The sequence below is a fragment of the Neodiprion pinetum genome, chromosome 3 (genome assembly GCF_021155775.2).
Source record: "Neodiprion pinetum isolate iyNeoPine1 chromosome 3, iyNeoPine1.2, whole genome shotgun sequence".
Taxonomy (NCBI): Eukaryota; Metazoa; Arthropoda; class Insecta; order Hymenoptera; family Diprionidae; genus Neodiprion; species Neodiprion pinetum.
The window spans coordinates 23,634,173-23,657,692 of NC_060234.1; the positions used below are offsets into that span (position 1 = coordinate 23,634,173).

Sequence of the window (23,520 nt, forward strand, 5' to 3'; positions counted from 1 at the left end):
TACTCAATTCTTCGACCGAGTATAAGACGTGAGATATAACATGTGCCTATTTATGAAGTTTCGATTCAAGTAGAGAAACGCGCATGCAACCCGTGTTCCTAAAACAAAATGTAGAATATACAATGTTTACATATCTCTCACACACACCTGATATGGTTTATTAGGAGTGTAAATATACGAATAAGCGTAATCGAGATTGCGAAACAAGGCAATAACTTTTATAGTTGACTCAAATTTAGCCATATAAGATAAATACTGCATGTGTATAAAATGAAGGGGTGAAAAATAATTATTAAAGTAGAATTTGTTTTAAATTATTATTTTTTTTTATTATTGTTATACATACTTATATCTTACATAATATATTTGTTGAGCCATGGCTGAAAGCATTAGGTACCTATAGATAAATATTACCGTATAAAAGTTACACTATCCTATTATCGGAACATATCTTACACGCGTGAAACAGTTTTATTTCCGTCAAATGGTACGAATACTAAAAAATCAGAATACATAAAAATTTTAATTTCTCATTTTCAATCTTGTCCCAAGACGTAATTTATTGCTCCAAGAAATTGGGATCGAACACAAAATACTTGGAAACCGTGCAAGATGTTCGAAAATATAAAAATTTTTGAAAACCCAAGATTTATTTATTGATTATATTTCAAATTTTTATATTTATTCAGCATTCACGGAAATGAAACGAGATTTTATCATCGTTTATCAAAATAATACCAACACCTACATTTATCGATTTGTAACTACGTTTAGTTGCCGAAATCACAAATGAAAAGTTTGTTTATTCTTAGCCTAATCATAAGCTCGCGTCCAGAAAGACAAGAACATTTTTTGAAACAGTGTTCTATTTTTCTGATTCATATACTAAAGTCAAGTAAAGACCCACATTTTTCATATCACAAATATCTGATAATAAATTTTTTTCTTCAATCGCACAATCAATTGAAGAAACCAAATTCAAAGTGAAAGTGAACGGAATTTGTTTGAAATTGGAAATTGACAAACAATTTGCTGTTCCGATAAACAAAAAAATGTCTGAGTCTTTTCATGTAGAATCATCTGTCTCAGTATAATTAACAAACTTAAAGCCACGTCTCAAGGAATAATTACGTTAATAATAATATTCATCCTCATTGTAAGTATTATATGTACAAAACAAGTTCTTTCAACATAATTACCCTACAAATCACTTTAACTAGTATACGTAATAAGATGTTTTTCATTTTCCCCTAGATATGCACCTGATACTCATCACGATCTGTAACACTTTGTGCTTTGCGGAATCGAAAAACAAAAGTCCCAAATAATTGCACACGTAGCAAAAATGTCTTGTAAAGCCAACTCAGGTGCCTTAAGTGGCTCACTTCCAGAAGTATTCCTAGTACGTGTACACATGGGCGTATTTATGGATTCACCTGGGAGCATGCGAAGCCAACCAAAGTGGAAAACCATAATTTTTTCCATCCTCACGACTATTGATACAGGAACACGAAAGATATGAGTACCTATATCTTAATTGACTATACTTTTTATCTTTGTGCAATGAGCGACACGATATTGTTTGTGGTGTTCGTTGAAATTGTCTAACACATTATGTCCTAAATTATACACACTTATAGTTTGTCTGGTTACTCTTCTGTCTCTATCTCTACCATGTATACAACAACATTTCTAACACGTGATGAACATATCATTTTTTTCTTTTTTTTTTTTTTCATATAGATAAATGACATCAGAGTTCAGATTATTCTATACCGTGAGTTTTTCGTTTACACTTAGAACAGACGTCAATAATAATTATTGCTATATGTACGAGATTTTTTTTTTTCAGAAGACCTCGAGTTAATGAGTGTAGTGTTTTTTATTCTAAAAAAGAACAAAATCTCTATTTCTTGGCAATCCGTTTTTCCCTGATAACAGTTTTTATGTAGGAAATTAGTCGTACGAAAATTACATAGAATATTATATTTACTTAATGCATATTATTCTTCTTATTTCATCACGCTTTACTATCAAATGTATCAACAATCATTCCGTCTTAGGCCTCAATTGCAGAATGCAGATAGCGCTTTCGATTGTTCTGACATTATTCACGCAAACGCCACTTTGAATAGCATTGGCTACTCTTATGTGACGTAAAACAGTAGGACTAGAAAATTTGTATACATAATAAACAATGTCAACTATAATACACCCTTCCTTAGTGCCATCTAACTGCTTGCGTACTGCTTTTAGGTTTCTATGCATCCATTTTGGAGAACGTTTGTCCTGCAGTTTCATGTATAAAATTCAATACGTGCAAAAAATTGAAGCCACATGTCCATATGTATAAAATGTAATGTACCTGGATAATAGTTGTTTTATTTCCTAATTATCATTTCGAGACACGTAATCTGAAAAACTTACAATTTATTCTAGACTGGGAAGGAGACGCTGCCTAGCGACATTACTATTAGTGGAAAATGCACAAAATTAAACTTATGCTTTGGACTCTGAAGAAAATATCAATTTAATTTTCAACTTCGAACCTAAGGATAAACCGGTGAAATGGAATTTAAGTAGGTTTACTTTAAGTACCGTAACACGTTCAATCGAATAACTGACTGGTACTGGAAGTCATTGTCAGTTTTGATACGAAAATTGAGTTGCAACATGAACTTGATCACGTTCAGGTATGCTTTTATTGTGTTATACACACTTTATTAACAATACTTCGCTTATCCGAATCACTGTCAACTCGCTTCCCCTGAACTATAAAATATCTGATAAGACCTTTGTCGAGATTATACTTGATTATATTTCTCTGTGTAAAGTCAGTCACGTAATAATCATAAAATCGTTTGTGCACAATTGGATGATATAAAATAAATCGTTTGTCCACAATTTTACAGCGAATCGAAATCTCCAAAAAAAGTGAAACATTAACTATACATATCGATTGTGTATGGCAAACGAATATCTGACAGGCAGCATTATGAATCGTAAATTGGTAGCGGGTGGCCTTCTGAGTTAAATATCCATTTTTTCAAATCTATTAGTTGTCGGGTGTCGTCAAATAATAGATACAGGTATTTAAGAGTTTCACTCAACCAGAAACTTTCCATCATATCGCGAGGCCGTGTATTTTGCGTGCTCCGCACATTACCTATGCTCGTGTATCCGTGTTCGACTTTGGTATACTTCTCAAACGCCTATTTGATAATTAAAAGAATATTGCATCAGTCTAAACCTTCTTATAGATGCGGATTACCTGGCTATAAAATTAAACTACTTACCTGGAATATTTGCCATCCCCAATCCTGGTAAGTTTTATTACCCGTCAAGTACCACATGTAGAACAGGGTCTCCAGAAATTCTGGGCGCAGCAAATTATGGGCATCATTTGCCTTCACGTACATGTCTAATTGATTAGCATCACCTTCCAATGGCTTCTACAAGGTGAGAGGAATCGATCAATACTGACACAACGCACTCAAATATAAAGTGAGTACCGGGTATTGCACAGACTCATTCAAGGGGGTATATACGGGTAGATTCAGCATCAAAAAGGCAAACTAGGTTTTACCATATCTGCGTTATACAAAATATGTTACTGTGAGAGAATGTGGAATATTCACGTCTTTAAATGTTTCTCTGATATCGCTATCAGCTGCTGATAACCAAAATACGTGTTCCCTATCTAAAATCAGACATCACTTGCAATATCACAAATCGATCCATATCAGCATCATTCTCTCCCTTTAAAACCCTACAAGTATCGCATGAAACCTTCTCTTATATCTCTTTTAGTTTGTGAAATATTCACCTAGAGAGATTAAAGCCGACCACCCTGTATATCTCCTCAATAAGACTTGCCTGTATGTTGAAGTAACTAATTTCAGGTGCAAGGAATGTCGGCTGAACAGCATAAGTTTGGTAACAAGTGCGCACAAGCTCTTCGGCCAACTTCATGTGGTCGGATTGGAGGCCGTTGTGTGCTCCCAGAGCCAAGGTTCCTCCCAAAAAGCATACCAAATGGTCCTGCATAATCGAGATAACGGTAAAAAGTTTGAACACACTGCTTCAAATATTCAAATGGTAGGTACGCACCATTTTAGGTTTCACATCCTTGTTTGAACCGACTAGTTCTGCGAGGAACATATACTTGTTCGCAGCTGTGTACTTTACAAGATGCTTTTGCGTTCCCCAAATTGCTGTATTGTAATCATCGCGTAAACTGGAAAAAAAAAACAGTAGTTGATAAACAAAGGAGCACTACCATACATACCGAATAAATTGATACAGATAACTTGTCAATATATTCTCACTAATCTATTGTTTTTCCAGTCTGTAACCACTGTTTCAACAAATATTCATAGTAACTGTCGCCTCGTGCGCCGAACGAGATTGTTGACAATTCTCTAAACGCTCCAGTGTTAGCGTTTATAAAAATTGGAACAAGTCCGTCGAATTTCTTCAACTGATGTACATGCTCTGAAACCTTAGCTGCTGCTTCCTGAAACCATTCATAAATATGAAATTTAGAAAAATTTAACACAGGTGATGGCATAATAAAGGTTTAGTTCACTGCTTTACAAAATTTCGTGCATTTTCTATTTGTAAAAATATTTTTTATGTACGATAAAGTACCTCAAACTTTGACTGGCCTGAAACACGGCTAAGATCGCGGAACTCCAACTGTATTGTGGTAACTTCACTGGTACTACTGTCAGGGCCCCATTTTGGGCTGTGCGCTGTTCTGGTACCAAGATTGACGTCAGAATACGGAACACCAGATTTAGTGGAGAAGGCAGGCATCAATCGATCACCAAGATCAAACTGAAAATGTTTTTTAAGCATGTTTTAAATTGCCAATACTAATCGATAATAAACGGATACTTTTCAAATTCATTTTCATAATAACAGCTTACGGCTTTATCCAGGAATATTTTATCTCCCGACAAATGGTAAGTGCTCAACAGTCCGCCTAATACACGAATGGTCACTTCAAACAAATTCACATCCCTGCTCACCTCAAATGTTAAACTCTCTTCGACCCAAGCTCGAGCTTCCGCGAACTCTGTAATATTATTTTCATTAAACAATCAAAGACGACCGAACTTATTTGTTAGAGTGAAATTTACAAATTGAGAATATTAATGAAATGAAAATCAGTCAGAGAAGTGGTATGTACAAATCAAAAACAACTACCAGAAAAGTTAAAATCAACAAACTTTTACACGAGATGAGAACATCCGCATAAAAGTTTACCCCGGAATGTGATTATTTGTGTTGTCTTTAACTACTGTCTGGTGAAAAATCAGAGATCATTGTTTCAAAGTATGTGAATCTTGGATTACAAAAATTTCAGTTCAAATTCGAATCAAATTGAAATTCAGTTGAACGTTATTATTATAACAGTATATTAATCAAGTTTTCTGTGAGGTTGAAGTTTCTATAACATTAGTATGACGATTCACTTTGAGCAAAAATTGTTATTTCACAACTTTAGGTTTGTGTGAAGCCTTAGTAGACCATGTTATAGTAAAATATACTCATTATTACCAACAGAAAATGGTTCCAAGCCTGACTCATTATTTTTTAATAAATTGAGGAGAATATGGTAGGTTTGCATACAATAGTAAATGAGAAATTAGGTGGACAGGACCTGATTAAAACGTTGTGTCAGAGTTATTATTGTAGCCATGCGAGCGAGCTTACTCGTAAGTAAGGAAACCGATTGGTAAATACAATGGCGGGCACATGTACTCCCCGTACTACATGATAGTACAGTTGTTATGCTGCGCACACTCAAAGGTGAGGTGGAGTCCCTTCACGCTCCGCATACCTGAGTAACATATACTAGCTAGGACGACCTGAGTACCGAAAGGCAGCCAGTCCCGTCAGGCAAGTGCAAAGAGGAAGCACAGATGACAGTTTTGAGAAAGGAATGATTCGGAACTAATACTCGCACATTCTAGAAATCGATGAACTGTGGCAACAGCACACTTCGAAGCAGTGCAAAGGTTGGATGAGGAAGCGAAGTCAAGTCAAGTTTGAACTGAGGGCAACAGCAGAATGCAAGGCGGAGCGAAAGAGAACATTGCTGTGCAGGACAGATTGTTGGTGGAGCATTTTAAAGAATGAAAAGAGCTCAGATAAAAGCTAACGAGTTAAGAGAATGCTGGTAACGAATGAAAGTCATTTTGAAATCATTTCAATGTTTTGTTACATTAACGTTGATAACTTGAACCTTGTAGTTTACTACTATTTCGCTTGAAGTACGAAGTTGAAGTTCGTTACGTTAACATGGTACACTTTTAAATGATGCACGCTACACCGAGGGAGACTGAAACTTTCCATACCAGAATTCAAGCCCATAATATACATTGTGTCCAGTGCATCAACGATCGTAAGACCAAGCCCGAACCATTCCTGATAACTGGCTGATATGGGTTTTAAATTATCATGTCCCCATGCGAACCTTTTGTACCCTTTCCAAGAGTGTAAGAATGCATCGACAACAGCTTTTTGCCTCTGGTTGCTGGGACCTAAAGTAGAAAATCGGTTAGCAGAGAAGACTTGAAGGAATTGAACTGACAATGAGATAAATCATAGCGCAGTCCAACCTAGCACGATACTTTACCAGTAAACGTCATGGCAATCGGCTTTCGCTGCGGCGGTCCTATTTGATCATCGTCGACCTGATTCATTTCTGGCTGAAATTCTGGCTCCTCTATCACCTCACCGCCTCCTGCACCTCCGCCTTGATCTGCGTTCTCCACAACAAGTTCCTCGATGAGCTGGAAATTAGTAACATTAGATCAAGCGACGGTGTTGGCAAAGACTGAAGATATTTGAACGATTTTCAAACAAAGTTGAAGTCTGCAGCCAGAGTCAGCAGACAAACATGCTACTGCTGATCATAATAACGTAGCATAGCCTGAAAATGGTAATTTTTTCACAAGGTTGAACCCCTGATACTTTCACAGAACTATTGGCACAAAACTCAACTGCGTTACCCCGTTTTGCAGACATTTAACGCATTCGAACGCTAATGCTGGCCGTTAACTTCAGTTCAACGATTTTTTAATTACCTTTTCCCATTTAGGTGCATCATGCTGCTTCTGATGACTCGTCTCAGTGCTGTTTGAAACTGAGCCTTTGCTGTCGCTCGGTACAAGATAAAAAACGACCAGACAAACGGTGATAACGACAAAGTAAATAATGTTCCGCTGAAACCTGGAAAGCTGATACCATTGCTGCAAGGAACAGTAAAATAATGAAATGATGAAATAACAATCATGGTTCGCACGCAGTGACTGGAAAGAAATATATCAGGCCACACTCACACGCCATAAACTTTGTGGACTTCCACGTGCGAAAGCTGCTGTGTCGTTTATATTTAAACTTATGTAATCGGCATTGGCCAAATCTTTGGGTGCGTACATTTTATTCTTATTTTTCTATATAGGTTAGGTTAGGTTATATTTTTCTCGGTAACCGAATTATCGGTGTTAAGTTGACCATGCGCGAAAATCACAATTGACACATCACACGTGTCTTTGCATAACTGACATATCGCTACCCTCTCATTCGTTACGATCCAACTTACGTTTCCCCCTTATGTTACGTTTATTGTTATTCATGAGCCGCCGATAGCTGACGTTTCGCGGTTAAGGCTCCTTTTTGACGTGCATGCATACGCGGCTCGGCGGGTGTCACTGTCAGTACGCATACGAGTATAAATCTATACAGTATAGGTATGATACATCAGTAGTCACTGTCATCTACTATTCATTAGTGTGCGTGGTTGTATCGTTGGGTACGTGTCAAGTATTATGTCACAGAAAACCACCGGCAACCGACAGGAAACATTTTTACGTAAACATTAGACAAACGTGCGAATCGCCGCTAGTTCATGAAACTGTAAAACGTGGCAGGGTGAAATAAAAAATTTTAGAATATTTCGTGATTTTCTTTCACCATTGACTGACCATATTCTAATTATGGTTAATCGATGCGTTCTTCCGTCAATCGTTGACCGATATATTATTCTTCAGTCACGCGACAACGTTTGATGTTTTCATTAATTCAATTAAATTACGTAATTGAATTTCCCGCGCTGATCTCCGCTCAGTTGACCATGCACGTGGAACGTTATTTTTCCAATCTTAGTTTTCTTTTTCTTTCATGCCGCACTTAGTCCGATTATCTCCTCATCTCTGTCATCACGGTTTGTCTATGATTCTTATTCCCATTAAAATATTTTCCATTAAAGGTTATTCGAACCGGTTTTAGTCAGGAGTTTAAGCACTCGTTATTTACTTATAGATTTCTTTCCAGGTTTATGACACCACCATGCCATGGTATGTCTTAGGTATTTTCGTATTCAGATTTATTTAGATAATCTATTCAAATATTATTAACTTGACAGTGTCTTAGGAAAACAAACGGCTTCAGGATGATCGCTGACCGTGAGTCAGGTCTCGAACTAATCGGTTTCACACTGCAAGTGCTAAGTTCACAGTACACCAAATATTATTATCCAATTCGAATTTCGAACTACAAATTCGGATTCGTGATTAACGATTCAAAAGCCCGTGGATACTTACTATATGAGATGAAAATAAAATATTACGATTTTTTTTATCTTGAACCACTTATAATGTAAAGTTTTTATTGTTCCATTTAAAAGAATCTTACCATAGGGTACAGGAATCTTACATGCGAATCAAATTGCAATACAGTTTGAAAAAAGGCAAAATTAGGGTTCAGGAGCATTCGATTTTTCCCTATTATGATTATGCTCTTAAACAGTAATGGCTTTATCTTCCTTAGCTCCAACGTCAATTGTTGCAAGGTTTGTTCGGAACTTCAAAAACGCTCATTTCTAATTCCAAGTTTTCTATACAAGGGAGATTAAGTTCTCATCCCCTTTCCGCTAACCTTTTACAAACTATTATCCAATGCAAGAAGGATTCCTGCACCTCACAATATTTGAAAAAGATATTTTGGTCATTTTTAAGCACATACACTCAGAGAAATTTTGAGTTGCGGTTACCACTCAGTCCTTAGCTATTTTCATTTTTTACCACAATCGAAAAATATAGATCTAGGTACAAAATGAAAATTAGTTTTCCAGCTGTTACCAGAAAGTCTAGTATCTGTTACTATTCTTTCTCATTATCAGCACTGTTATTATATTTTCTTGTGACTGTTGCGAAAATTTAATGCTTGTGTAACAATAAATCGATGCTAAAGCCTTATTTAACTAATAAAGTAGAGTAAACCGAACAAACTGATTTTGCGTCGCGATTACCAAAAAAGGATCGACAATAGCGCAAAATGGTTAGGCGTACCTCGTTTTTCGTAATTCCAACAATATTCAAACAGTTTTTTTAACCATACCTTTTTTACTAAATTTTTCTAATTACTATAACAAATGAAATTTTTCTCAGTATACGTATCAATATGTTCAATAAACTCAAACAGCCAAATAAAGGTAGGGAGGTAGACCTCGGAAAGTTCTCGTAATCAATTTTTCGAAAGTATTCGGTGAATTTATTTGTCATCTCGTATTTCCTTCTTAGCCATTCTTCTACTTTACGCTCTTTCAACACGTCAACTTCTCTAATTGGTTCTAGAAACATCTTCTTCTGGATCTTCGATACCCAGTTATATGTATCCTGATCTAAAATATATAACCTTTTAAAGCATAGCTTTGGATATCTATTTTCAGTCATATGCTGAATTTTTAATACCCATTTAATTACAGATTTAAATAACGTTATTCCTATTTGTTGTTGACTGGATGCACATCGGCGGACCCAACAGTTTATCATAGAATTGGACTTGGATTTTCTCCAACTCGTTGGTAGATCTTATTGCGTCAGAGAGGAAGCGGCCAAACCCGTTTTACCAACCTGCATCTGCATTAGCCTTGCAAAACGGTATGCGGATTGAGTATAAAGGCAATTCCCAGGTATTTATATTTTGTCTTATTAATATTTACCTGGAGTTTATTAAGCATGCAATATTCGCCAAGTGCTTCAAAAATTCTCCTCATTCCGACATACGTATCTGTGAAAATGTCTATTTCGTCCGTGTATGCCAATAGAAATGTTTCTGTCACGTGATCAATTGTAACTCCTCTTGTGTTCTTTTCCCTGAGAAATCTTTCAAAATCTGCTATAAACAGAGCGAACGGAAGCGGCGAGAGCGTTTTCCCCTATAAAACATCGTCGGTTATATCTATAGACTCCGATATGTCATTTCCGTGTTTTATTTCGGCTACAGCATCCTTGTACAAATTCATCAAAGTGTTTATAATCCTAGAGCTAGCCCCAAAGGCGTGCAATTTTTGCTAGAGCAAATTACGACTGACCGAAGGAAAACCGTCCTCAAAATCGACAAAGGCGGCATAAAGTTTGCTCCTGTTTTTTTCTCACAAGCACGATCGGCCAGTGCGGAAATTTGCTTGTCATTCTGGCAGTTTTTCATATTTTTTTTACGTCCATACCGTCTCAATCTACGTAGCTTTCCGTAACTTAGAACTGATTGGGTTTCGGCATTTATGAGTAACGTGACTTTTGAGTTATTCGAATACCAAAACAAAAATAATAAAAATTTGAATTTGTTTTGTTTTATGTCAGCCAAATTAACCACTTATCTGCTTCTGCTGTGTCTTTTTTACTACTTTTCTTATTTTATTCAATTTTTTTTCCATGTTATTTTACCATTGTGCATTGCATAATGCTAACTTTTCCCTGCGATATGTCAAAACACCAATTATTTGTGTTTATCTTCTTCTTTTTTGGTATTGTACTTTTCAGTATCTGCTAACAGAAACAGCTTATCTCATCGGTTACGTTAGAAACAGTTGAGTAGCAACTTCACACATTTTAAAGTGAACAAATCAATATATTTATCGTACTTTCCGCCACAGTTTCTGAAATTCTCGACTTCTGGAAACGAATAAAGGCTAAGAAACCAAATAGCGTATCGGAGTAACTTCTATTTCATCTCATGATAAAAAAAATCCGTCTTTATGGATTATATATCCAATTTATAGTCATTAATCAAATCTTATTTTAGACCCTGAGAAAAACTAACGAAAACACTGATCAGATGTTTCTAGCAAACTACTAAGATGATTCTGACGTGACAACCCCGATGATCTATTCACTTCCGAAGTGCTGTGTAAGCTGGTCTCGAAAGTCATTCATAGTCATTGAAAGTCATTAAAAATCAGTAGTTAATCAAAGTCTCGTTATTTTATGTCATATTCCTTCTCAGCTTATGATGAATCAAAACTGAAGCTGAAAAAAGGTGTTTTGTACAACTGAATTGAGATTATTCTAATTCCAACTGCTTCATCGGCTTCTGTTGAAACCAAAACAAAAATCAAGTGCGATAAAAGAGATATTTGTTTTAATTTTGGACACTACACTCGATCGAGCCGTTGAACTTGCCCTCGACATTATACATATAACATCCAATGTTTACTAACTCAAGTTCATTGGCATCAATTGAAGGGACGATAATTTATGAAAGTCATTGGAACTCATCGGTAGCCACATGAAGTGATCAGAATTCTTTGGAAAGCAGTAAAAGTCCTTGGCTGTTAGTAGTAGATAATATTTTTCGAAGGTAACTGAAGAGATAAGCTATTTTTATAATTAGTTCATACTTCTCGTATGAACGTTCATTCATTCTTGTCGTCATTTTAAATTATCCTCGCGCAAGGTTCAGCATAAACGTCGAACCGATCCGGCTCTAACTTTACGAGGGAGAAGTACTACGGTTATTTTCGTTTTCAAGTTACCATGATTATTAATTTGGAGATTTTCCTCAAGTATAGAAAAACTCGAAATATTTGTCGAAATATTTCAGATCTTTCCAATCAGCCATGAAGTTTTCGCGTCACCGCTTGATCGGTCAGAAAAGTGACCATCGTAATTGAAACCAATCAGAAGGCCACTTTAGATCGCTGCTGATTAACTAATTTTCATGACACGGAATAACTCCCCCGATGTCAATTTTCTTCGCCTATCATAGAGCCTTAATAACGAATTAAATGTTGAAATTCCTTTCATCGCATAGCAACGAAATCACAATGTAAGGGCATACGGTAGATCCCTGTTTTCCATTCAAGTCCAACAATTAATCTTCTTCGAATTCGCTTTCTGATTTCAACTCGCTTTCGATTTTGATCAACACTTGTTATTGCCTACCGCATGCGTTATGGAAGCTGAAAATCTATCGTGCTGTTTGATAGAAGAATTTCATTTGCATTCATCAATGTTGATCTCTAGTTTTTCAGTGCATACGTTCGTACCATGAGTTACATAATTGAGCTGGTCAAGTTCTACGTCAATGGCGAGGACTTACTAAACTGAGTGTACAGTCGACAGGAATATCTATTTGAATTTGTCACTCGAGCCGAAGACACTGCCGGCGTGTATGTCTCGTCAGTTCGCTCTGCAATGTCTACAAGTGTTCTTATTGTCATTATTATTCTACTCGGCGCTGTTAGTTTCTTTTTTCGAAAGAAAAAGAACTATCCACCAGGTAACTTTGAGCCTTTCTACTTTAATTTTTTTATTATCCCCTGGTGCATAAATTTACCCTGAATCAGAAGTAGAAATAATCGACGAACGCGGTGACGTGAAAATGAAAAGAAAATGAGAATAATAATTGACAGCGAATATTTGATTGAATTTCAAGAATACAATTCGCTTTTCCGGCATAATTTTTGACGAAATTCTTTACTATTATATGTGACTGGACGAAAATTTCGAGGAGTTTGTGAACACAATACGTGAAATTACTACCGTAGTAAATATCTGGTTGCCGGAATCATTCAAATTCCTACAGCCAGAAATCACGTTTTCTTTTTGTACTGTAAAAGTAAAAATTGAGAATTTTTATTCAGTTCGTGAAGAGCAAACGCTGAGAGAAGCTAAGTAAAATGCATTATTCTCTAGCGAATCAAGGGGAATCCGCCTTTCTCAACGATGACCCTTTAAACGCCTCTCGTGTCTGAGAAGACACAACTTGATTAGTAATTATACAGCGTTTTTACGTTAGTTCGAGTAATATTATGTCCAAAATAAGCCAAAGTTACAGTCTTACTGTCTTCCTGCTTCACGTTTTATCACCCTTAAAAGTATTCGTAAAACGATGCGTTAGGAATAAGTTACTTGATCTCTTGAGAGATGCATTTGTAATTATTGCGGCGGTCTGTTTGCGTACAGACACAGTATTGGAACTGTTCCAAATATCGTTGGACGAATGCACGCGTTCAGTATCGGCTGTAGTGTTTCATCGAACCAGCGCCGTGATTCCCCAGAGGTTTTACAATACCCAGTAAGTTACGATACAAGTGCGCCAAGTACGTCATTTTTACACGAGTGTAGTTTCGTGGCCGAGCGAAGCCAGGGAATAAAAACACGAGTGCAAGGATTACGTATTGTGTTTTATTCTGAGTCACCAGAATGGCGCTGATAAGCAATAACACTAAGAAAAATTTCATTTGTTACAGTAACTAGAAAAATTAAGTAAAACAGGTATCGTTAAAAAACTGTTTGAACATTGTTGGAATGACGAAAAACGAGGTACGCCTAACCATTTTGCGCTATTGTCGATCCTTTTTTGGTTATTGCAACGCAAAATCAGTTTGTGAGGTTTACTCTACTTTTTTAGCTAAACAAGGCTTTAACGTCAATTTATTGTCGCACAAGCATTAAATTTTCGCAACAGCTGCAAGAAAATATAGTAACAGTGATCGTAATGAGAAAGAATAGTAACGGATACTAGACTTTCTGGTAACGGCTACAAAACTAATTTCAATTTTGTACCTTGAACTATGTTTTTCAATTGTGGTAAAAACTGAAAATAGTTAAGGACTGAGCGGTAACCGGAACTAAAAATTTCTCTCAGTGTGTACTTATAATTTTATACCCAAATTATAAGTCTCATGCTTACGAATTTGACTAAAAAGGGGGGTTCGATGGGTCTCAGGCAGATCGAAGAGCGGACCTTCCCAAGTACCAAGCTAACGACATTTTGTTCAAAAAGTCATAGCTTCGAAGAAAATTTTCGGGAGATCCTCTTTCACACTACATTTAAATACCTCTGATATTTGTAATGTATAACCTTCCGTCCCTATAAAAATATCGTCATGGCGATCTGGGCTGCAAAGTAGTTTTTCTTTTTTTTTAACTTGACGCCCTGGACCAACCCCATTCCAGGACGAAGGATCTAGACGCCGAAGACCACGAAGCGATACGGCTGATAAGGCTAGCTTCGGGTGTCTTAAACCTCTAAGTTCATGCGTCGAAGTTTCTTCCGTCTTAAAAAAGATATCTTCATGCGTTTTGACGAGATCTTTTTATAGATATAGAAAGATTGCTCGTGAAGAGTGATTGAAGATAAACATATACTTTCTATCTTGCATGGAACATTTTTATTCCAGTGATATTTCGGTGGGATTTTGGTATTCTTTTAATGTAATTACCGTGACAATACAGTGTAAAAAATTCTCAACTACACGATGAAATCTAAGTGTAACTTCGTTACAATTTTAGTGGAATGAAATCCGCTAGGTATATATTTACCAAATATCAAAGTCCGCATTTTACACGCAATTGCGAACAAAAACACTCCGATACATTTTCATTTGACGGAAAAATAAAGAAATGATATGAATTCTACAAATTTACTATTGCGATTTCGTACAATTTATGCCATTTCTTTATTTCTGCCTCTAACAATAAGGAAAATGCATTGAAGTATTTTTTTATTTTCTTTTCATAATTGCATGTAGAATGGGGCCCTTGAGTCCTTTTTTGCGTTTGTTACACGTGGACTTCGATATTTGGAGATGTACAATTCAACGTTGAAATCGACCAGGGCATCTCCTGGCACAATGAGAAATAACAATAAAAATCAGCCAATCGCCACGCGCCTTAAAAAACCTACGCCAATGGTACGACTTATTGCTTATTCCTACTTCTCATTTCCTCTCATTGTGCCAGGGGCTTTAATCTTCTATACAACTCATCGTTATAAGTGTAATTATTCGTACTATTATCATACGAACCGACAATTATCTGTTCGGTTGGGGCTATCTTTTTTAAAATTCATGCATAATTTCCACACACTCGGAATATTATCCTATCACAATGTTCGACATTGGAGATATGGTAAAAATACGTACAGCGTAGTTAATGTCACGTATCTATAACATTTTAGATTGGCAGGCATTAAACAGTATTTAGTTCGAGTGAAAAATGTGTTGTTTTTTTGTAAAACATGCATAAAACATGCTAAAAAATCGTTTAAAAATATAAAATAATCGGTACGCATTTTGAATTTTGTTTCAAATAAACAATCGTATGGATTTTGCGATATCTCTTTTTCTCTCGTTATAGATACAAAGTTGAAGAGGCTTTAGAACAATTGTGTCATTTCTAATATTTTTCCAGTTAAATTATACTCAAAAAATAAATAAGGACTAATTCAAGTACTAGCTAATGCATTTTTTACAGAATTTTTCCATCTGAAAGTTAGCGAACGCTTTTTGAAAAGTTTATAAGCAAATCGATTCATTATCCGTGAATGCCAGAAATGCCATTTATATTCACATCCTGATCAATTTATTCCTACTTTATTGAATATTAATTATCAATGCACGTTGCCATGTTCGATAAAACGTGAGTTCATTATTCATTGAGCATTAACTGCATCACATATCTTGTCTTTCTGCTTAAATGCATGCAATAAACATTACGTTAGCTAAGATATCATTATCGAACAATTCATGCATTATTAATACATCCATTTAAAAAAAAAATCTATTATTCTCAAGTAGGCAGCGTGTTGGCCTTGAGCACGCGCTTCGAATTTCCTGTATCAGCTAACGCTTACCTGGAATGCCTGTTACTTTAGAGTAACATCTGACAATGTTTCTTTCAACGGCCTACCCCTATTTTAGCGTTAGCGGTGTTAGCTAATTATTGAATGGCCCCTACAAAGTTACATTGTTAAGTAACATATAGTTATAAATGAAGGTTGAGGATCCCCTTGAAACGGTTTCAACTGATTCCGAACAACATCTTTGCGATTGGTTCATTACATTACTTACTTAATAATTCAATGATTCTTATATCACTGACACTATAAATGGTCGTCGCAAGTAGTTTTACAGCGTCGCGTGCGAGTAAACATTTCACACGCACACTCGTGAAATTACATCTGAATTTACACTCCTAAGATGAACGAGTTTAATTCATTAGGATGTGTTTTTGAGTAATGAAACCTCTTCAACAGGACCCTTACCATGGCCGATAGTTGGGAACTTACCACTGCTTCGAAGCTTGTCTCGCAAATTTGGTGGCCAAGATCACGCTTTGCTAAAACTTTCTTGCAAATATGGTAGCGACTTGGTTGCACTTCGTGTCGGATCCAACGACCTCATTGCGGTTTCGGGACAGGAAGCTATTCAGCAAGTTCTTCACAACGAGGAGTACGATGGACGACCATGGAACGAATTCATTAATCTACGAAACTTTGGCCATAAAAATGGTGAATCAAATGCACGTACCATACATATGTGTGTTGAGTTAAGAGCCGGAGGCGACAACTTGCTGCGGAAAATTATGGGGTAGCAAGAATTTTCAAACGGCTTTCATCCTTATCGGTGATTAAACACTCTGATCGTCAAGTTTTCGTTTTTTCAACAAGCACTTGGCTATTCTTTTCGTTATATCTGTACTTATGTGTAAATTACTCGGTTTCTTTGTACGATTGATATGTCCTTCTTATGTCTGCTGAGTGTAGCATTATGAATTTCAATGCAACCATAATGACTCTCGTGCATTAAAATGAGGAAATTTAAATTCGTCTTTGCTTCATTTTTAAGGAATAACATTCAATGATGGGCCGAATTGGCGAGAAATGCGCGCATGGCTCGTAAAAAATTTGCGAGTACTGGGTCTAGGCCGGCGTCAAATGTTAGACTTGATGACACAGGAGCTGAATGACATATTGGAAAAGATTAAAGACGGTGGTGTACGCAACCTCAGCAAAATCACAGCGCCAGCGGTGATAAATGTCTTGTGGACTCTCACTACAGGAAAAAAAATTGACGATACTCAGAGGTGCGTCTCTTTTCGAATTAATTTTACCCAAACTATTTCCTGACTGGGGGGAAAAGCGTAAGCTACGATAGAGAACTGAACAGATCCAAATTATTCTCCCGAAACTTGAATTTTCACTGTTTCACCGCTTCATAAACATGCCATAATTCGAACAAATTTTTATCAGTTTAATAATTTCGAAATTAATTATGACGGGCCTGCACAGTATAATTAAAAACAACGGGTTTTCGCCTGGTTACGTCACTGCTTGTAGAACGTATTCTTATGAATTGATTGGGTCTCTGGAATTATTGTAAACCGTGTTACTTGTGCCGTAGAATGCTGTACTTCATAGATCTGATGGAGCGACGTTCCCAAGCCTTCGACATGACTGGTGGTATTTTATCTGCTTTGCCCTGGATCAAGTACATAGCCCCTGAAAAATCCGGATACAACCTGCTTACCCAAGTCAACACGGAGTTCAAGAGATTTTTCATGGTTTATTATTGTTTCATGATATTATTTTCATAATCTTTAGTACAGTGAGACTTCCCAAAACAATATTAACGTCTAAATTGTGTTTATGAAGATTTTTAGACTGTCCGTTGTAAAGAGGTATCCGTTGTTGGGAGGTCTCCGCACTGAGAAAAATTTCATTTGTTATCGTATCTAGAAAAATTTCTCTCAGTGCATGAAGAAAAGTTTCGTTGTATGACGTTTCTCCGTTCCTATGACACATTGCCCTTACATTTTTATGCTTACAACTCTACTGTAAAACTGTTCCAAGGCATTTGAGAAATCCAGGCGTCATAAATGTCAACTTTGATTTAGTGACTCTAGTTTTAATACGACCTCAAAATGAAATGGAGAAAAAACTCCGAAGTCGTTCGGCAGACATTATATAACGGGAAAATTAGATTCGAAACGTATTTCTCGAGGCATAGACCGTTTATCACTTAATGAATTCATGCAACCCTTAACCAGACGTGTAAATCTCTGATAACTATCGACGTTTAATTTTTTTTCCAGGAAACAATTGAGGAGCATAAGAAAAATTACACTGGAAAGGAGCAAGATGACTTGATAAACGTGTTCTTCAAAGAAATGTATTCAGGAGCAAATTCCGATGGACTTTTTAACGGCAAGTAGCTACGTAGTATCAAATAACCCAAGTTGTTTGATTGATTTCCTCAAGATTGTATAAATATAACGAAAGGTTCTTAAAGCGGTTTTGTGAAGCTTAACCTTTCACTTTTGTGAAGCTTAACCTTTCACTTTTGTGAATCGAATGCAAATTTTCTATACAGATAAATACATCTGTATAAACGGTTCCAAGAATTATTCGAACACATCGCTTGACCAACTTGAGAATATACTTGCTGCAAAAGATTCATTTACCATTATCAGCTCATTGTTGAATATGTTTTATAGAAAGAAAAACTTTCCACAGACAAGTCCGTGTAGCAAAGAAATCGCTCATTTTGTCAGTCCACTGCAGAGCTCGGGTTAGGTAAAGATAAATACAATCACAAAATAAAATCAAAAAATATTTCAAACAAAGTCGTTATGCATAAATTAGAAAAGTTGAAAATAATTTCTTTTTTTCTGACGAATTTTAATCAATCGAATCATTTTAAAAAATCGAAAAAGCTTGGGAATTTCTTCACTTAGTCCAATTGCCTGTTTTAGTGATCTCGATATTGAATGATGTCGAATATGGACAGAAAATTTCATACAATTATTGTTATTGCGACAAATGTACAAACCTGTCGACTGAAATGTCAGAAATATTGACATGATTTAGGCTCTTGTTTGTTTATTGTTTTTATGGTTTTTTTTTTTCATCACGCTGATATGACAAGACAAAGTGTACCAAACTTTAGGCAGATTGTTACTCAGTACTGTATTTTAAGTTGCAAACTTCGAGGCGTTATTACATTCATATCGGTCTCTTAAGAAAAAACAGTATACGCAAAAGAAGCTTTCATCTTCCAACTATAATAAATATATTAACGTTAAAATAGAAGCTTGTTGCAAAGCGAATAATCTGTTGATGTAACATCGCAAACATTCTTAACTTTGTTATAACCTTGCGAAAATCGTTTGGTTATTCGCTCATTCACTAAGATGAAATATAGAGAATACTCGGTATCGCGTAAATTATCCATTTGTTTACAAAGCTGAAATTTTTCAGAGTTTGAATCACTATCGTATTATTTATTTAGATTATGATTTCGTAAACGAGAGATTCTGTTTGAAAATTCTTGCCGTGTTTTTAAAAGTACGTTGTATATGCTAAACACTATAAATCGGAGTGCAAAATTTACAACCTGATTGATGTGCCGAAATTCAGCGAGTTTCTTACATTGCATGAAAACCCTTCGCCCGAAAATGTGTAATTAATCGATGACAAAAAAAATTGTCATCTTTGATAAATAAGACTTTTCTTTTTCCCGTAACTCAACATGCCTCACTGATGTTACGTGAATTTGTAACAGAAAATGAATTGCTGATCATAATGATGGATCTCTTCATCGCCGGGATAACCACTACTAGAACGACATTGAATTTCCTATTTCTGAACATGATAGTAAACCAGGATGTTCAAGAACGGCTACACCAAGAGTTGGACAAGGTGGTTGGTTTCGGTAGATCTCCGGACCTCAACGACAGAAAGAGGTAACGTTAAAAGTACCAAAAACCTGATGAACCAAAGGTTCAAAAGTTTCGACTCAGTTAATCAAGTTGAATTCAAAGAGACGTACAATAATACGAATAGACAGCGGGGAAAGTGGATAAATTTTGGGAATTTGTGCCTCGATAAGAGTATTATGTAGATCGGGCTTAGTGTGCACATTTTTTCGAAAAATTCAATTGATAGTGAGCATTGGTATTGACAATAGTGTAAATTTATGAGGAAGAATCAAATTTAAACTTCAACTGGCTACTTTGCTAAAAAAAAACGACGTTATTATCACTGGCAACGCTTCCTATTACCTGATTCTAATGAAAAAATATTTAAACAAAGCTCGATGTTCGTACTTTTGAATGAAACAAACCATGATGTAAACGAATAATTCGATGCTAATGTGTAAATGTTTACAATTTACCCACTATTTCAGCCGTCTAAACTCACGTATAATTTTTTTTATTGCCAGTAATGTATCGTTCCCTCAATTTTGATGGATAACGGTGAATTTTGTTCGTGAAAGAATTCTCTAAAAGTCGTCTGCACTCTTAGAAAAAAAGGTAAAGGGTTCAAAATTGATAGTCAATTTGACGTTGTTTATAGTCGTGTAAATCACAATACTAGTATCGGTCATATTTTTTATAACAGTGAAAACTTTATTTCTCATCCGAATTGACGGTAAAAAAAATATTACTCATAATACTATTATCGTTACAATATTTTCACAATTAGCAAGAAAAATAATTTAAAAAGAGGGTTAAAATTACCATACATGTAGTTTTGCACGGAGCTATCCACGAATAGTAAAATGACCCAAGGTCATCGGGTCAACTGTACCACCATCATAGTTTGAGAAACTATAAATATAATTCCACTAACCATATTTTTATAGCTGTATTACGAATTCGGCACAGGTGGTCACAATCGTTGGTTTGCGAGTTCTTTTGAATTGAATATTGATTGGAAGATGGTTATCTCTACTACACGAACGTAGGAATTGCCAATAATAATATTATGGCAATCCTTACTGTAACACCACAATTATTTTTAACAACAAAATATAGTAGTCGCCTTCAGTTAACCTATATTACAGTTAAAATGTGGTGAATTCGATTACGTTTTTTCAAAAGTATCAAGCGAATTTCATCCTTCGGCACCGAAATCAACTACAAAGTCGTTGAATGCAGATCATTATGCAGAAATTTTTCAGAGATAAATTTTATTGTAAACGGTAAAATAATATTTTGATCATTCCAAAGTTACAAACATCAAAAGTTCCTCGATTTGAATTTATGGATTTTGACTCTTTTCCGTACTGAGAATGCATTCTTCCGAAAAAATTGAGCTCAATCGACTTGAATTTCAACCTCTTTCATTTATGTTTTACCGAGTTTTCGCCTGTATTGTGCCGCGCTAATGAGAAAATTCATAAAGCTCAGCAGCTTTAAATTGTAAAAGAGAAAAATTCATGCTGTGATGATTGTGCACAGATTGCCATACACAGAGGCTGTCCTGGCGGAGTCGCAAAGGATGTGTTTGGTCACACCTTTAATAGGGCCACGCCGCGTTCTTCGAGAAACTAAACTTTCGGGCTACACGATACCGCAAGAATCAACGATGATTCTGAACCTCACGAGCATACACATGAATCCGGAATATTATTCTGAACCGGATATCTTCAAACCGGAGAGATTCTTACAGAACGGTGTTTACGTCCCAGACAAGCATCTCATCCTCTTCGGTGAAGGTGAGCTTTTGCATATTTATATATATTTATATACGTATATATGCTTAAGGATGAGTAGACTAGGCTAGACTGTCTGAATCATAAGCTAGGAAAGTAGGAAAAAAAAAGGATTTTAAATAGTTTCCCACAACGTTATTTGCATCATTCACGGTGAACACGAATGAAACAGCATTACGACTAGAATGTGTGACAAAATCGATTCTTTACAAATTCGAGTAAAACAAGCTAAGATTATATCAACAACTTTGGAAAAGGTTTTACACGTAATTAGAACGTTCAATACTATTAAACTCCGATATTTTTCATACGATTCTAATGTTTTTCGGTTCTGTTTCTGCTCAATAACCAGATCTTCACAAAATCCGAAAACTTGTAATATATTTTCTGTTGTGGTATAGCTGGAACACGCGAATGTAATTTATTTTACATTGTACCATATTCGCAAAAAACTATTTACATCCATTGTAGAGATAAGTATTTGTAAAAGACTTTTCAAACGACTCTGGAGATATCTATGCCGAAAAAAGTAAGCCCAAAATCATTAGAATTGGATGAAAAAACCAGCCGGGTTCAACCACCTTGATCATTCTAATTATAAAATCTTATCACTGACATCTCAGCTTACGTTTTATTCGAATTTCCTCAGATTCATTTCTATCGCATAAAAATGACATTGACGATAGTTTCGTTCGTATCAACTATCAACGGTGCAAAAAACCTCAAGCCAAGATTTTTCGAACGGTTTTTTTCTCTTCTATCCTTTGATTAATTCTTGACATACAACCGAGATTACTTTCGACCGGTTAAACTTTTCTCTAATTATTGCTGCGAGTCCGTCAATCCTCGATTTCTGATCGGTTATCGCCTGCGGCTGATTCGAGCCGTACGTACGTACGCATATTACACACGGTACGTTATACAGCTGCGAGATTAGTGAGTCTTAGAAAATTAGGCGATCAGTTATTCTGTTACCGCCAAGGGCAAGACGCCATTGACAGTGTCGTTGACTGCCACGGATATATATATGGTATGTATAATAAATAGACTTTTATGTCCGGCGTCACTAGGTGTTAAGGTGATATTCCTACGCGTCTGTGTTAAAAATGAAAGTTTAGCATAACGCGATATTTATACGCAAGTTACTTGACCCCTTGCCGCTTCAACTTTCAATCCAACCTATTCTTTTTTCCAAAACTATATTGCCGATTTTTTTTTTGTCCCTTGTTTTCTCGCCGATTTCAATCGATTCTTTTGTTTACTGGCTTGTTTGTTTGTTCGTTTTTTATTTTATTTTATTTGATTTTTTTTTTTTTTTTTTGTTTACCTTTCGTTCGTACTCGTTCTTCTCTTTCACCGAAGCAAGTGATCGGTATTTCTTGTTTTCTTTTTTCCGTCGCACATTTTTTTTTTTTTGCTTCTTCTCTTAATTTCCTTCCACTCCGCAAAGTGAATGTTATTACGTCCCGGGCTTAATCGACAGGAAAACGACGCTGTCCGGGCGAAATCCTGGCGAGATGTGCCATCTTCCTACTCTTCAGCGGCGTAATGCAACGGTACCGCTTACTTCCGGATCCTGGAGAAGAGCCCCCAACGCTGGTCTGTTTACCAGGTCTCACAATTTCGCCGAAACCGTACGATGCTCTCCTCATTCCGAGACAAGCGGCTCCTTCGTCTGTCGATCTACCAAATTGACCTGAAAGTTCGATGGCCAGAAAGTTAAATTCGAACCATCGGCTCCTGTATTCTTTAGGAATTTACGCGAGGTCTGTATGAAATTATATGTTCAACAGTTTGTCGACCTACAACGTTTGTATCGATTTATGCATTATGTATACGATATACGATAATATACGAGGGATTTCTTACGGTGAATCTGCAGTTTAATAAATTTTCAATAATTCGCCGTGTGTAAAACATAATCATCTTGTCGGAAACAAATT

At 36.1% G+C, this 23,520-nt stretch overlaps 2 protein-coding genes across 2 annotated transcripts; one reads left to right on the plus strand and one right to left on the minus strand.

Annotated features, from left to right (window-relative positions):
- Positions 1 to 1,492: 1,492 nt before the first annotated feature.
- Positions 1,493 to 7,842, minus strand: alpha-Man-Ib (alpha-Mannosidase class I b). Its single transcript, XM_046615001.2, has 11 exons — positions 7,353 to 7,842; positions 7,098 to 7,262; positions 6,647 to 6,803; positions 6,366 to 6,551; positions 4,932 to 5,080; positions 4,651 to 4,839; positions 4,329 to 4,516; positions 4,111 to 4,237; positions 3,877 to 4,041; positions 3,297 to 3,452; positions 1,493 to 3,212 (listed from the first exon to the last, which is right to left on the minus strand). Exons 1-11 carry the CDS (start codon positions 7,449 to 7,451, stop codon positions 2,994 to 2,996), a joined length of 1,800 nt encoding a protein of 599 aa, XP_046470957.1. The 5' UTR covers positions 7,452 to 7,842; the 3' UTR covers positions 1,493 to 2,993.
- Positions 7,843 to 12,414: 4,572 nt separating this feature from the next.
- LOC124213575 (probable cytochrome P450 305a1) lies at positions 12,415 to 23,452 on the plus strand. The gene is made up of 8 exons (XM_046615007.2): positions 12,415 to 12,573; positions 16,336 to 16,590; positions 16,928 to 17,165; positions 17,483 to 17,642; positions 18,174 to 18,285; positions 19,643 to 19,823; positions 21,324 to 21,580; positions 23,061 to 23,452. The coding sequence occupies exons 1-8, from the start codon at positions 12,489 to 12,491 to the stop codon at positions 23,270 to 23,272; spliced, it is 1,500 nt and encodes a 499-aa protein (XP_046470963.1). The 5' UTR covers positions 12,415 to 12,488; the 3' UTR covers positions 23,273 to 23,452.
- Positions 23,453 to 23,520: the final 68 nt, after the last annotated feature.